General features: G+C 29.3%; 1 protein-coding gene across 3 annotated transcripts in view; it reads right to left on the bottom strand.

Moving 5' to 3' along the window:
• Nucleotides 1-793: 793 nt before the first annotated feature.
• The window catches only part of LOC117177722, a 45,666-nt gene continuing 29,011 nt past the window's right edge, over nt 794-17,448 (bottom strand). For 2 of the 3 annotated variants that reach the window (XM_033368610.1, XM_033368609.1), the window contains exons 4-5: nt 11,716-12,449; nt 4,978-8,575 (exon numbers count right to left, since the gene is read on the bottom strand). In XM_033368610.1, the coding sequence (XP_033224501.1) occupies nt 5,835-8,575; nt 11,716-12,449 (3,475 nt within the window). In that variant the 3' untranslated portion in view covers nt 4,978-5,834. Of the gene's footprint in view, nt 1,976-4,977; nt 8,576-11,715; nt 12,450-17,448 lie in introns of those variants that run through there. The other variant, XM_033368611.1, reaches the window with a different exon arrangement.

Here is a 17,448-nt window from a genome sequence, read left to right as displayed (position 1 = left end):
CTAAAAATCTTAAATATCGTTTAAAATTACTGGAATTATTTTTTTATTTCCAGGATTCTTAAGAAAATTTTGGTTTTATCCTGAAAAGATTTCTAAACTGTATTTCAAAATCTATAAAAATTTTAATTTTATTTAAAGTTTTTTGAAATTTTGTAAACTATTTTTAAAAAATAAATTTCGTAAAATAAAAAATGATTTCAAATTTGTGCAGAAAATTTGAGAAAATTTTTGTCATTGAAACAGTTCCAAATGCTTAATAATCTTCCACGTTTTTTGTTCAAAATCTTCAAAATCTATTTATTTTTTAATTTGTTAAATTCATTTTAAGTTTACAACTATGCTTGTATCTTTTCAAAACTTTCTAAATATTTTGATGTTTTAAAATCTTTTAAAATATTCTCTTCAAATTATTTTTTCAAGATATAATCAAAGTGCAAAAAATGAAATACGAGTGATGTTTTTTTAATCAATATTTTAGCATGTTTCAGCCCAAAACAATAGGTTTTTCCCTTAGTTTCATTCACATTGTCATATTGAAACAAAGAGCTCCTAGAAAAATTCAGGACTGTAATAATATTTAAAAGAATAATAATTTCAATAAAACTCTCTTGAAAAGAAATTTTAATTAAAATTATTTCTTGGACTGTTGATAGATTATTTTTTAATTCGCAAAAAATTGCAGTTTTTTTCGCCCTGTAAAATTATTCTAGAACTAAAAAAATCATTATAAAATAGGAAAAATTTAAAAAAAAACGGAAGTGATTATAGGACTTCTAGCGACAACACATGCAAATGTAGAAAAAAATTCGATTTATTATGTTTATTACATTCATACAAGTCAGTACATTTCTAACACATACAATCACAAGTCTTTATCTTTAGAAACCCACATTCGCCTACATTTTTATAATTGTTCTTGATATAATTTTAAGCAAGAGGAAGAATATTTTTTGTAAGCATTTGTTACAAAAAATCTGATAGTATCGAAATTGGGCAATTTTAAATAATAATAATAATAATAATAATTCAATAAGCCCTATTGCTCGGTTCCTATTTTTCTACAGTTTCACCGAAAACACAAGAAACATGCTCACATTTATTTTTATATTTTTACACAATTTCTCGTACAAAACTCAATACTTTTCATTGCATTCACTCACAAAATCTTCCAGAATCGCTTTTCGTTAAAAATAAGATTTAACAAGAAAAAACTACAATTTTTTATCCGAACTAATCTGCAAATTAAAGAACAAATTAAAAAAAAGCCTATTTAATAAATTGATTGCCTCGTTATTTTAAATCATAAAACAATCTTCTATATTATTAACCGATACAACTTAATATTAGGTATAAAACACAAATTGGTCGAAAGTTTCGTTTTAAAGAATCGTACATCGAAATAAATATATTTAACCAGTGTCAAAATAAATTGTGCGTTACGGTTTTGGAAAAATAAATTACAAAGAAAAAAAAATCAGTAATTTTCTTGACATTAAATTAAAACATGGCGCAAGTTAAAACAAATTCTTAACTACTTTGCCCATACGTCAATAATTCAATAAATGTTTATCGTATTAGAATCCTAACTAGAAAATTATTAATTAAAATACTTCTAATGTAATTATTCCTTAAAAGTAAAGAAATAATTTTCCTCACTACTAATTGTATTTACAAATCGCTGAGATTCAACATTTTTTATTTTAAAAAACCTAATCCAGATTTAGCGTCAGATGTGAAGGTTTTGTTCGGAAAATGATTTATGTACATAATTAAATGTGATTATCAATGGGAATTATACTTTTGATATTATGAAAAAAACAAAATAAAAAATATATTCCAAAAATAATAAAAAAAAAAAAATGGAGGAGGAGGATGAAATGGTATTTTATACTGATTGACGCTAAGTTCCACGATTAGTCACACGCCATTCAATTCACGAAAATTTACGCAATTAAGAGGAATTCCACCAGCCGTTCTGAAAAAAAAAAATTTTATTTGTAAACCCTCGGGGAAAAGAAATCGAGAACAAAGAAAATTTTGAAATCGTTTACTAATTTAATCTTGCACAAGAGAAATTTAAATTCGAATTTAACAAAAAAATTTGCGTTAAGTTAGAATAAAAAACAAAGGTCATCCAAAATGTGCATTTGATAGGTTTCAAAATTTTTTTAGTCTCGATTTATCTTCCTCAATGGCAACTTTTTTCGCACTAAACGGTTCCTACTTTTGAAAATTCGTATTTCTCGGCAATATTTGCAAAATTTCTTAACTCAATTTGTTGATTTACAATCAACGATTGATAAATTAAACATTTATTTTCAAACAAATTTACTTTCAACTTTTGAATCGGCCAAGTTTTGCAAATTTAATACTGAATCAAGGCACTTGCGAATAATTCTGGAATCTAAATTGTTTAAACAATTTTTTTTATGATAATTATACTCTGGGATAAATATTAAAACATATTAACAATTGCAGTTTAATGAAAAATATTGTAAAGCATGCTGTAGAAAATTTGTACGGAAGAGGCGGAGTGAAAAAAAAAATATATTTTTACCTGCTCGAACTTTTCAATCTTTTTTTTTATTAATATATCACACAATAATATATCCATAGATATACCAAAAATTTCTAATATACAAAAATTTCTAACAATTCTGCCTACTTTCGTCGAGCGAATCATTTTTTAAATGTTTACAACATCGGTTGCAAAAAACGCATCACGTTTGTTGCCATGCATTTTTCTAAATTCGTTTTATTTACCAAATAAATTCAGGTATATTTTTATAAGCAAATAAGTAAAAAAAAACATGTCATTGTTCGCAATTCTCAATGTTTAGTTCATTGCAATCGATAGATTTGTATAAAAAGTCAATGACTTTTGCAAAATATTTTGCAATCTGACAGCAATTTTTAAATATTTAAATAGTTTTTATAAACAAATTCACAGTTTGGCTATTTTTCAATTAATAAGTTCAATTTTTGGTTCGCGGAATCAATGAAAAATAGCTTGCCAATTAATTTTCGAAATATTTTGAAAACTGACAACAATTTTAAAATATTTAAATAGTTTTTATAATCAAATTCACAGTTTGGCTATTTTTCAATTAATGGGCTCAATTTTATTTTAACTATTTAAATAATTTTTATAAACAAATTCACAGTTTGGCTATATTTGAATGAATAAGTTCAATTTTTATTTTGCGGAATCAATTAAAAATAGCTTTCCAATGACTTTTCGAAATATTTTGAAAGCTGACAGCGATTTTTAAATATTTAAACAGTTTTTATTAAGAAATTCACAGTTTGTCTATTTTTCAATCAATTCGTTCAATGTTTGGTTTGCGGAATCAATTACAAATGTGTTTCTAATAACATTTCGAAATGACACTTCGCAAATTGATCAAAAATATTAATTATTTAAACAATTTTTGTAAACAAATTCACAGTTTGGCTATTTTTCATTGAATAGGTTCAATTTTTGGTTTGCGGAATGGGCTACAATTATATTTTCGATTATTATTTGTTATGATAATTTGAAAATTGACAAATGTCTAAAACTATCTGAACAATTTCTATAAACAAATTCAAAGCTTGACTACTCTTCAATGAATAGACATCTTTTAAGTTTAAAAAAAAACGCGAATTTTGGTAAAATCTGAAGTTTTTAATTCATTTTAAAATCTTTAAGGAAATTTTGAAAATTAAATAATTAATTTAACTAGTAGAAGTCCATTGATTAAAAAATAGGCAAACTGTGAATTTGTTTATAAAACTTGTTTTATCCATGGCGAAATCGCATTAGTTTTTAATTACTCACAATCGAGCATTATTTAATTTCACATTTTATACAAAAATAATTGTGAAGTCTGAAAAATGACATTTTTTCATTAATTTGTTTATAATATTATATCAATCTACAGGTCACAATTTTTATCCGATTTGGGCGCTTCTTTTTAATTAAATCAGATTAAATTATGCAGAGTTTAAGTAACACAATGGACGGATTTTAATATATTTTGAGTATCAGGTTTGAAATAAAATGAGTGTTCAGTGAATAAAAAATATTATGTTATTTAAGGTAATTTTTTTTTCTTTATTTTTTTTCTTATTGTAACTAATTTATGCATTTAAAATTTTGTGTATTACTTAAAATGGATACACAAATTTTACCAAGGTCAATATTTAATAGAAACTCAGTCGAATTTATTATAAAATTTTCAAAAAAAGTATAATTAATAATAGATAAAACATTTTTTTTAATTACCAGCATAGATGTTAAATTTATTTTTTTGATGAAAAATCGACGCGTTTCGAACTAGTTCTCTATTTCTACTAAGGATGCAAAAAATGCAAAACTTTTCGAAGATTTTAAAGATCGACCGGAAAATCCCGAAAAGTAAAATTCCCGATATTGAAAAATTTCAAAATTCGAAAATTCCCGATTTAAAAAATTCTTAACAGAATATTGCCGAATTATAAAATATCCGATCTAAGAAGTTTCCAAATTATAAAATTTTCGAATTTAAACAATTAAAAAATTGTTGTTTTTTAGAATAAATATTATTCATTTATTAAAAGTAAGAGAACACAATATTAAAAAAAAAATTAATATTTAAAGTTAAAAAAAAATTATTGTTTCAATTTAAAATAAAAATATATTAAAAAATATATTTCTGGATTTTTAAATTTCGACAATTTTATAATTTTGGAAATTTTCTATTGGATTATTTTAAAAATTGGAAATCTAAAAATGTCGAGTTTTATTTTTTTTATTTTTTAGACGTCCCTTAAAATATAAAAAAACGGTAATTTTCGCATATTGAAAATTTAACATTTATGCTTTTATGAAATTTTAATAACAATTTCTCGATAAGCAAATGTTAAATATTTCGAAATGCACCTGTAATAAAAAAGTTTTATCTACTTTAATTAATAAATAAAATTTAAATGCCTAAATTAGTAGGAATACAAAAAAAAAATAAAAAAGGTTACATTGAATAATATATTTTTTATTCAATGAATTTTCTATTTTCTAACTTAATTTTCATTAAATATTAAAAACCATCTACGTGACATTTGACCATATTAAAATATAGTCATTCTTAATTATTTATAATAAATTTAAGAATGGTACTTTTCAAGATTTCAAATAAGCGCGCGAATGGCAGCCAATGAAGCGCCATATTCAACGCATGCACAGTAGTGCCAAGGCCAAATCACTTTCGGGATAAGCGTGACTTTAAATCAAATTAAAAATAATCGCGAGCTTTTTCTAAAACAGCTGGGGGAATCGTCGGAATCGAAATCGATTCCAATTAATTCCTCCCTGGCCCTTGAAAAAAAACCTCAAATTATTTTTAATTTCATTGAAATTAATGAAAATTAAATCGATTAATCGATTCCGACAAGTGGAACTGATTCGCAAATCGATCCCAACAAGCGAAATCGATTCTCGACGTCGATTGCGCAACCCGAGTTTCCAAAGCGGATGAAAATTGTGACCAGTAAATTGATTGCTAGAAAAAAAATATATGCCTACTTTGAGCCGGGTTCTCTCTTCGTTTTAATACTATCAGCAAAAAATTGTTTGCGCAATATACAAACAACTTTTTTAATAACATAAAAGCCAAACAAAACAAAAAAAATGATACACTTGAACCAAAATTCCGAAATATTTAATCATCCTTTGAGAATAATTATATATAAAAAGAAAAAAAACCTCTTCCATACAAAAGAAACTTCCTAATTAATTTCATCAATTCTTTTTTTCTTTTTCTTTTTTTGGTCTCAATCTTATTTTTTCATCAAGTGCATTGATTCTAGCACATCTCCTATTGGGTCTGGTTCTCCAATTTATGACGCAACATATGATTCTGCAAGCGTTCTCGGGAGGTACACCGATGATTGCAAATCTGGCATAAGTGATTGTGCAAAAAGTTCATGTGCTTTCTTAAGTTAACCTCTGACTCAAAAATTTGCGGCGTCTCGCAATAATCACAGACAAAGAACACCGTACTGGAATCGGCCGCCGATTCTTTGCCGGTAGGCGGCGGCCCCTCTTTGCGAGCACTTGTTTCTTTATGAACCAAATCCAGATGTCGAGTCAACTCCTCTTGCGTCGAATACGAATAATCGTTACACAATTGACACTGGAAAATATCCCTGCTCACCCGATTATAAAGATCAGCCGCATTCTGTTCAGCACTTGCTGCTTCCGGAATAATCGGCTGCTGACTGTTACCATGCGACGCATCCATCAGCTGCGACAGGCTCGACGCTGTCGTCGTGGTCATCTGCTGACTATGCTGCTGGCGCTGCGTCTGAAAAGCCTGGGTGATCATCTGCTGATTCTGCAATCGCTGTAGATTCTTCTGTCGCATCACCGCCACTGTCGAGTGATTCTTCTCGTGGAGGCGAATCGAGGCCTTGGACTCGGTTCGAAAATCGCACAATTGACAGGCGTATATGTATCGCGCCGGCGTTTGCCAATTGCCCGTGACAGCGGTCGATCTTCCACTGTACACATCGCTTGCCGCTATCGACTGAATATCTGGATGTGGGCCAGATGTTATGGCCGAAGCCAGATGTGTTCCCGCTGTGCCAGATATGAATCCCGATGTGTTCGGACTGTTCAACGAGTTCAGACTCTCCTGATTCAGATCCTCATTCACCCGATTCTGATCCGTTTCCATGTAGTGCATCACCAGATGATTCGAAAACTCGGACAAATTTTTCGCCGTGAAACTGCAAGTTGTGCAGCTCAACGAGCTGATTGGCGAGCGATTGTCGAGCGGCGATCGGGTCGATTCATTCGAGGGATAGGGCGGAGGTGGTCTGATTCCCAGTGAATTTCTTCGATTGTAAGTTTGCGGCAGTCCACGATGATGAATCTCAGATCGGTGATTCAGATTTTGGATTCGCGTCGCCGCGCCCGATGGCCTTTTCTGAATGACACTGCCGCCCGTTCGTTCCGGGAGTTGAATGGCGCCTGAGCGAGGCGCGTGCGACAAATTGAAACGCGACGTACTGCTCGAGGGTGAAATCACGCCCGTGTTATTACTGTAGTGACTCTTGGAGGAAGGCAGCGACTTTCTTTTCTCGGGTACAACTAGATTCGCGGAAACTGGTGCCATAACTGCCTTGGACGTTGATGCGTTTTGCTGCTGCATCGTGAAGGGCACTAGAGGTGGAACAAACTCGTTTGGAGCGAGGACACCGCGCCTAACTAAATTCAGCCTGAGCGCTGCCTCGTAGTCAACGTCGCTCGCGCTGTCTTGCGACTGTTCTCGCCGAAGAGGTTCTTCAACAGGTTCTCGATGAGGTTCCACATACTGCGGCGGCGGCGGTGGTGGTGGCGGCTCCAAATCGCGAGCCCTCGCACAATTATTCTCGCGAGCGTGATCATCAAAGCTCTGCTTTGCGTTGAAACTCTCGCCGCAAGTGTCGCAGAGATGCATTTTTATTTCCTGCAACTCGGCCAAACTTCTCACACGCAAACGAGTTGGCGCCTTCTCGACTTTTGGAACTTCCACTGCGGGAGGAGCAGTTTCATCCATCATGATGTACTCGATGTACTCCTCGATTATTGACGAGCCCGGTTCCGTGGTGCCTTTACTAATCTCGCTATTTATATTTTTATCAGTCACACTTTGATCTTGGGCTTGGGAATTCGATATCTTGCTGGCAGTAGAAGTTTGAGAGACAGGGCCTGATTTTGGACTAGGAGCCTCCTCCGGCAAGAGTACAACTTCAAAGGGAAGAGGACTCAGTGTGTCTTTCTCGGGGCATTTTGAAGACACTTCCGACACAGGTGCATCTTCTACCTGCACTTCCTCGACGCTAACTCTCGGCGTCGATTTTCCCGCCGTCCCGGGACTATTTAACAGGGAAGTTTCGAGATTTTCTTTCGTCTTCTTCCTGACCATCCTGAGAATGTTCTTGAGGGGATCCGTCTCCAAGCCCTCCAATTCCGAGAGCAAAGTCTCAAATTCCGGATTGACGGCAGTCATGGCCATATTTCTCTCCGCGTCGTCACTGGTCTCCTGATTGGCGGGAATCTGCGGCGTCGTATCTTTTCGCGGCGATTGCTTCTTCTCTTTTCTCTTCGACGGATAACAGACAACCGCTTTCGACATCGAAACATCTTTACGCTGATACTCGCTCTGCGCATTATTGCTTGTGGTGAATGAATCGAATGGACTAGAGGCTTGATTTGAATTTAGGACTACGGCAGCAGCAGGAGTCTCTTTTCTCACAACTTCAGTCACAGAACTTGTGTCTCTCGAAAATTCCGTCACGGAACTTCGCGAACTACTCTCGGAAAGGATTTCAATCACCTCGACATCCTCACTTTGGCGCTTCTTTGATTTTGGCTTCGGCTTAGGTGCTGTGCCCAACTGTAAATATTTTTCTAGCAGAGTGGCTGATGTAAGTTTCGGTTTAATCGGTGTCGGTGTCGGCTTCGGCAAAATGGCTATGAAATTACTTTTAGGTACTGAACGTGTAATTGGAAGTACGGTTGGAGCTGAAGCTGGAGTTGCAGTTACAGTTGCACGAGAAGGTTTAACTATACCTGAAACAGAACAAGTTTCAAGTATTTCTTTCCGCAGCGTGACCGTTTTAATCGAAGAACAAAATTTCCGGTTTTTTCCAGGTTCGCAAACATTTTTCCCGGAGAATAAAATTTTAATAATCAAACTCTATTCTAAACATTTTTCCATTTGAAGTAATACAAAATAAAGAACAAATTAAACAATCAGGGTGGCTGTTTTAATCAAAGAAAAAAAATGCCCGGCCATTTCTCGGTTCGCAAACATTTTTCACGGTAAATGAAATTTAAAAATCAAACACTAAATCAAAAAATGATACCATTCGAAGTAATAAAAACTGAAAATCTCAAAAATCTTACTCTATACTAAACAGTTTTACATTTAATGTAATAAAAAATAAACAACAAATTAAAGCATTCAAAGTGGAATTCTTGAATTTTAAACTTTGAAAATTGAAGTTTAAAAGTTGTTTCATTCAACCATTTACACGTATAAAATCAAAGCTACTAACATTTTTCAACGGAGCAATTTTAAATTAAATGCAGTTAAACTGCCAAATTAAAAATTTAAAACTTTTATAAATTCTAGAGTTCAAAAATACAGATTCAGTTTCAAAAATATAAATCCACGTTATCATTTTCAACGCTCTAAACTAAAGAATCTATCAATGAATTGTAAAATATTCCAAATTATACCATTTTAAGAAATTTTACATTTTAATTCCAGCTCAGAATTGGTTAAAAATTGAAAATTCCCTGTTTGAATCCGAAATATTAATTCTTTTAGAAAAATTCCCTGTTCCAATTCATAATTTAAATTTTCTTCCAAAGTACTTCGTTTCAACTCAGAATTATAATTCTGTTTAAAAAAAGGAAATTTTCCATTGAAAATTGTTATTTTCCTGGATAAATTCCAGATCCAACTCAAAATTGGATAAAAATTGAAAATTTCTTGTTCAAATCCGGCAATTTAATACTTTTCGAAAATTCTCCGTTTCAACTAAAAAGTAGAATTTTTCTGTAAAATTCCCTGTCCCAATTCATAATTTTAATTTTTTCGAAAATATACCGTTTCAACTTAAAACTAGAATTAATTCTTTTACAAAAATTCCCTGTTCCAGTTCCAAATTTCTTTAAAAAATTTTATTCTATGTTCCAAAACAAATTATAATTCTTTCGGATAAATACCAGTTTCAACTCAGAATTGGTAAAAATTTGAAAATTCCCTGTTCCAAAACAAAATTATTATTATTCTGGATAAATTTCAGCTCCAACTATAAATTTGTAAAAAATTGTCCTAACAAAACAGTTATTTTTTCACCAAAAATATTATTTTTTATACCAGAATAATTAATTTTCTAGAAAAAAATTTTATTTTTTCAACAAAAAAGGTAATTTTAAGCGAAACATTTGAATTTTTTAACAAAAAAGACGAATTTCCTAACGAAATAGTTAGATCAATGTTTTAATTCAGAAAGATTAATTTTCTGCTATCAAATTTAATTTTCAACCAAAAGTTAATTATAAATCAAATAGTTGATTTCTCTACAAAACAAAAGACTAACCTTCTGACAAAATAGTTTTGTTTTTAACCCAAAATGATCAATTTTCAATCTAAAAGGATTAATTTTCTACAATAGAATCTCATCTTTATCAAAATAAGATAATTTTCAAAAAAAAAGATGAATTTTCTAACAAAATGGTTCTTTTTTAACAAAAAAATGAATTTTCAAGCCAGAAGAATTAATTTCCTCAAAAAGAATTTAATTTTAAAATAAATGAATTTTTAACCGTACAGTTGAATTTTCTGAAAAAAAAGACAAATTTTCTAACAAATATTTATTTAAAAAAAAAATAACTTTCAATTCGGAAGGATTAATTTTCTACAACAGAATATAATTTTCAACAAAAAAGGTAATTTTAAAACAAATAGTTGATTTTTTAACCAAAAATAAACGAATTTTCTAATAAAATACTTTGTTTTGTTTAATCACAAAAGATCCGTTTTCAATAATCTAAAAGGATTAATTTTCTACGATAGAATTTAACTTTCAACAAAAAAGGTATTTGAAAAGAATTTAATTTTCTACAATAGAATTTAATTTTTAAAAAATAGTAATTTCCAACAAAGAGTTGATTTTTTAAACAAAAGAAGACGATTTTTTAAAACAAAATAGTTGTTTTTTTAATCAACCAATATTAATTTTCAAGATAGAAGAATTAATTTCCTCTGAAATAATTTAATTATCAAATAGATGCATTTTTAACAGCATAGCTGAATTTTCTAGAAAAAGAATAAAAATTTTCTAGTAAAATAGTTATTTTTTAACTAAAGAAGATAATTTTCCAAACAAAGAAAAAGACGAATTTCCTAATGAAATAGTTTGTTTTTTTTTATTTAAAAAAAATCAATTTTCAATCCGGAAGGATTAATTTTCTACAATAGAATTTAATTTTCAAGAAAACAGGTAATTTTCAACCAAATAGTTGATTTTTCTAGCAAAAAGAGGCGAATTTTCTAATAAAGTAGTTATTTTTTTAACCAAAATATATCAATTTTCAAGCTAGAAGAGTTAATTTCCTCTGAAAGAATTTAATTTTCAAATAGATGCTTTTTTAACAGCATAATTGAATTTTCTAAGCAAAAAAACATGAATTTTCTAATAAAATAGTTATTTTTTAACCAAAAAAGGTGAACCTTTATTCCAGAATAATTGATTTTCGACCAAATAAATTAATTTTCAGTAAAAAAGGTAATTTTCAACAAAACAAAGAAAAACGAATTTCCTAAGAAAATAGTTATTTTTTTTACGAAGAAAGATGAATGTGTGTGGGTTTTCTGCCCGATCACCAGAGGGAAAAATCTTCTCACGAGGGCAGTAATTACCCGAGGGACAAATCTTCTTTCGCCCAGCAAATTTTACTTTCGCCCCGCTAATTTTACTTTCGCCCCGCTAATTTCACTTTCGCCCCGCAAATGAGGTTTGCGGGAAATATATGCTACTTTCGCCCCTATTGTCAGGGGCAAAAGGTGGCCATTTCGGTCGAGTGTGGAATAAAATAAATTTTCAAGCCAGAAGGATTAAATCTAGGAATGAGCCCTAAAATATTAAGTATCGAGAGAGAAAAAAGGCAATAAATCATCAAATTATGATAGACAATACCTGAAAGGGGTTGAAGTGAAGACGCAATCGCAGACGCGACAGTGGAGACAACTGTCGAGGAAACCAAAGAAGATGATCTAGGAGAAGGTGGTGGCGGCGTTGGCTGCGCCGGCGGCGGCGTTCCCGGCATGATGGGCTCATATCCCGACTGCGCATTGTACGCATAGGCCTTGTAGACTGTCGGCGGCTTGCACATCTGCCGATGCTCCTTCCACTCGACACCCGTCTCAAAGTGAAGATTGCAGGGCTTGCACTGATAGGTCGCGGCCACCAGCGATACCAGACACACTCCGACGACATTCTTGTTGCACCTCTTGCAGTGCGTCTCGATCTCCTCGAATCGACTCGAGCGCACGTCTGGACAGTTGGCGCAGGAGAACTTTTCTCGCCAAGGCCGATGGAAGAACCAGTGCTCCTTCAAGTCCTCGATCGACATCCGCACAGTCTTGCACTGGGTGCAAATGTACGCCTTCTCACTATTGTTCGAGGAGACGCAGATGTACTCGGGCTTGGTGGAATTCAAGTGATTGAAGACCTTCTCGTGTCGATTGTAGGCCTCGCGATTTGGGAAAACTTCCTTGCAGGTCATACACGAGACCCGGACAACAAGACTGCGCTTTGATTGGCCCGGATTATTCTTCTCTTTTGGCTCAGCTACAACTGCAACTGGTTCCTCAACTGCTGGTTTACTGCAGGCATGCTTCTCCAAGTCCGACTCGGAACCGAAAGGTATTCTGAAAGAAACAAAATTCCCGGTCATTTCCCCGCTTTTTCCCGATTCGCAAACATTTTTCACGGTCAATGAAGATTAAAAAATCAAACTCCAGTGACCCTAGACACAAACAAACCTAGAATATACATAAACATCGCATACTAGCTCAGCAATGAGCGTGGCAACATCGCATTCAGTTTAGTGGCTATGGCCAATATGGCTAGCTACTCACACACGTGGATTTAACAAGCGCCTTCATCAGAAAGGCAGACAGTGTTGCCAAATCGTCAGTACTTCCTTGTGCTATAATTTTCGCGTGAATAAAAATATTATTCTTTTGACATTTATATCTCTTATACTAAACTCAAGACATAATTGTATTTTTTGTACAATTTTATTTCTATATTCTTCTATACATCTCTAGTCTATAACCTAAATGGTAAGAACTGTTTAGATGCTACAATTTAATTTGTATAAATTTAACTCGTTTTTATATGGAACCCATGTAAAAGGCACTGTTTTCAGCAGATAATACCTAACTTCACAGACTCAACATAGAGTTAAAAACTGCATGGTCGTTGCATACTAATCTCCTGTATGTATTGCGAAACTTTAAGAAAATTCCTAAGAAAAGTGAAATCTCGCGTAAACTACCTTAAAGTAATGAACAATAGCAGGCCTTCAGGGTCAATTGAATAAAAACTTTTAAAAACTAAAAAAAAATTGCAGAGAATTTAAAGGAATTCAGGGTGAATTCTAAACAACTGGATATCACTTCAAATCTTTAAAAGCCTACTAATTTAAAACTAAAAAAGTGACTAATGGCGATCATCAATTCAAAAGAATTTCAAGGAATTGGATTTTTTTAAATCCATTTCATTAAAATATAAGTCAATTTAGAAGTATTTAAGGGAAATGAATTAAAGTGAATTTCGAAAATTCAAAAGAATTTTAAAGAATTCAGTCATTAAAAAAAAAGGTATGACTAATGAGAAACCAAGCTGAAGTTAAAAAGTATTAAGTGAATTTAAAATCCTTTAAAATATGACAAAATGCATTGAATTCAGTCATTTTTAAGTTAGGTCAGAAAAATTAAAAGGGCACTGAAAAGAATTTGACGAAATGCCTAAGAATTTAAGGTAAGTTTACAAAACTTCAAGATGAATTAAAAGAAAAAGTTTTAAACTCCATTAAAATGATTAAAATTGAATGAATTTATAAGAATTCAAACGAATTTAAAAGAATTCAGGACGAATTCCAAATAAAATTGCAGCGAATATTTAAAAATCTCTTCAAATTAAAAGAAAAAAAAAAACAATTTTTAACAAAACAGTTTAATTTTCAATCAAAATGGTAAGTTTTGAACTAAAACATCAATTTTCGATAAAAAATGGAATAGTTAAATTTTTAAATAAGAAAGAATTAATTATCAACAAAAAAAAATAATTTTTAACAAAAAATGTTGAATTTCAATCAAAACGATAAATTTTGAACTAAAACATCAAATTTTGATCCAAAATATAATAGTAAAATTTTCAGATAAGAAAAAATTAATTTTCAACCACAAAAATTGAATTTTTAACAAAATAATTGAATTTTCAATACAAATGATGAATTTGACACGAAAATTAGAAATCATTAACTAATATAGTTGCATTTTCAATCGAAGAGATGAATTTGGAATTAAAACGTCAGTTTTCGATTTAAAAAATGGAATAGTTAAATTTTCAAATTAGAAAAAATTAATTTTCAATAAAAAAAAGAGAATTTTTAACAAAATAGTTTAATTGTTAATCAAAATGATGAATTTTCAAGTAAAATTAGAAATCTTTAACTAATATAGTTGAATTTTCAACCAAAATGATCAATTTTCTAACAAGAAGATTAACTTCTTCCAAAAAAGACGAATTTTTAACTAACAAAGAAAAATTGCTAATTATATAAATATATAATAATAGAATATTCAATTGGAATAGTTACATAGTTCAGTAAAAACAAAATAAAATTAACAAAAACCAAAACAATGTTTAAAATCATAGTTAAATTTTTGAACAAAGTGATAAATTTTCGACTAATGTGATAAATCTTCAACTAAAATAGTGGAATTTTCAACAAAAAAATCAATTTTCAAATAAAATTATGAATATTTAACTAGAATACTTGAATTTTTAACGAAAAAGAGACTTTTTCAAATCAGAAGATTAATTTTTTACTTAAAAAGGACGATTTATCAACAAAATACATGAATTTTAAGCAAGAGTTGAATTTTTAAATAAAAAAAACGACAAATTTACTACTAAAAAGGGCAATTTTTCAACCGAATATATGGATTTTAAAGTGTAAATTGAAAACCTAGTTGTTAAACAAAAAGACAAATAGATTAATTTTCTACAAAAAAAAAAATTTGAACACATTTTGGGAATTCTCGACCAAAATTCTAGAATTCTGAACCAAAAGGTTGAATTTTCAACTAAAAATATAAATTTATAACGAAAAAGATGTTGAACAAAAAGATTAATTTTCTACAAAAAAGATCGAATTTTTTAACAAAATTGAAAATTCTGAATTCTGGAAAGAAGAATTGTCAACCAAAAAGGTGAATTTTTAGGAAAGAAAGAAAATTAATTTTTTATTTTCAAGAAAGTAGTTAAACTTTAAAACTCAAGAATTCTCAACCAAAAATTTGAATTTTCAACCAAAAATATGAATCTTCAACCAAAAAATTTAAATTTCTAAAAAAACCAAATTTTGAATAAAATTTAAGAATTCTCGGCCAAAATTCAAGACTTCTGAACAAAAAAGTTGAATTTAAAAAAAAAAAAATTGTCAATGAAAAAAAAAATTTTGATAAAAAGATTAATTTTCTACCCAAAAAAAACACAAAATTTTAACATAATTCAAAAATTCTCAATCTAACAGTTGAATTTTCAACTAAAAACTTAAATTCTCAAAAAAAAGATAAATTTGTATACAAAAAAATTAATCTACCACCAAAAAACACGATTTTTCAATAAAATTAAAGAATTCTCAACCAAAAAGTTGAATATAAGAATTCTCGACCACAATTCAAGAATTCTAAAAAAAAGTTAGATTTTCAATTAAAAATATGAAATTTTTAACAAAAAGGCTATTTTTTACAAACAAAAAAAACACGAACTTTTAAAAAAATTCAAGAATTCTCAATCAAAAAGTTGAATTTTCATCTAAAAAACATTAAATTTTAAACAGAAAGATCAATTTTCTACCGTGAAAAGCGAATTTTTAATAAAATTTAAGAATTCTCAACCAAAAAGTGAAATTATCCAGAACGAAAGAATTTTTTTAATTTCTAGAAAGTAATTAAACTTTAAAACCTAGCTGCTAAATTTTTATCCAAAAAAGATGAATTTTTAACAAAATTCGAGAATTATCTACAAAAAAGTTTCCAATAAATTTCCAAACTAAAAAAGATGGATTTTTAAACGAGAAGATCGATTTTCTACTAAAAAAAAATTTTTTTTTAATATTTTAAAATACGCAACAAGTTGAATTTCCAACTAAAAAAGAGGAATGTACTACCAAGAAGAATTTTCAATAAAATAGATGAATTTTCAACCGAAAATCTAAATTCTCAACTAAAAACATCAATTTTGTAAAAAAAAAGACTGATTTCTACAAAAAACCTAATTTGTAATCAAATTTAAGAATTCTCGACATAAATTCAAGAATGCTGAACAAAAAAAGTTGAATTTTTAAATAAAAATATCAATTTTCAACCAAAAATATTATTTTCTACAAAAAAAAAACAAGTTTTTAATCAAATTGAATCAAGTTTAATCAAATAATAATCAAATTTATTCAAATTGAATTTCCAACTAACCAAAATTTTAAATTAAAAAAAAATTTTATAAAAAGATTAATTCTCTACCGAAAAAAAACACGAATTTTTAACAAAACTCAACAATTATCAATCAAAAAGTGAAATTTTCAACTAAAACCCTTAATTTTCAAACAAAAAGCTTAATTTTTTACTGGCAAAAACGACTTTTTAACAAAATTCTCATACAAAAAGTTGAATTTTGAACTAAAAACATAAATTCTCAAGAAAAAAGATAAATTTCTAAACAAAACAATTAATCTGCCACCAAAAAAGACGATTTTTCAATTAAATTAAAAAATTCTCAACCAGTAAGTTGAATTTTTAAGAAATATAATTTTATTTTTTTATTTTTAAGAAAGACAGTTCAACTTTAAACCCGAGTTGTTAAATTTTGAATCGAAAAGATGAATTTTTGAACAAAAAAATTAATGTTCTACGGAAAAGCACGAATTTTCAAGAAAATTCAAGAATTCTCAATCAATCAGTTGAATTTTCAACTAAAAAACATGAATGAAAAAAAAGGTTAATTCACTTCTAAAAAACAAAAATTTTCAATAAAAATCAAAAATTCTCAACCAAAAAGTTGACCTTTAAACTAAAAAATATGAATTTTTTAACAAAAAAATAAATGTTCTACTGAATAAAAAATAATGATTTTTAACCAAATCCAAGAATTCTCAAGCAAAAAGTTGCATTTTTAACGAAAAAAGATGAATTTTTAAACAAAAAAATTAATTTTCTACCGAAAAAAAACATAATTTTTTTTTACAAAATTCTCAATAAAAAGGTTGAATTTTTAAATAAAAAGATTAATTTAGTAAAATAAAGACGAGTTTTCAATAAAATTCAAGAATTCTCAACCAAAAAGTTGAATTTTCAACTAAAACCATGATTTTTTTAACAAAAAAACTAAATGTTCTACCAGAAGAAAAGAAACGGATTTTTGACCAAATTCAAGGATTCACAACCGAAAAGTTGAAATTTTAACTGATAAACGTGACATTTTAAACTAAAAGATAAATTTTTAAACATAAAAATTAATTTTCTACGAAAAAAATACGAATTTTCAATAAAAATCAAGAATTCTCATCCAAAAAGTTAAATTTTCAACTAAAAAACATACATTTTTTAATAAAAAGATTAATTTACTAGAAAGAGAAGA

This window comes from Belonocnema kinseyi, chromosome 8, assembly GCF_010883055.1.
Source record: "Belonocnema kinseyi isolate 2016_QV_RU_SX_M_011 chromosome 8, B_treatae_v1, whole genome shotgun sequence".
In the NCBI taxonomy this organism is placed as follows: Eukaryota; Metazoa; Arthropoda; class Insecta; order Hymenoptera; family Cynipidae; genus Belonocnema; species Belonocnema kinseyi.
The sequence above is the reverse complement of the archived record's forward strand: the minus strand, read 5'-3'. Positions and strand labels throughout refer to the sequence as shown.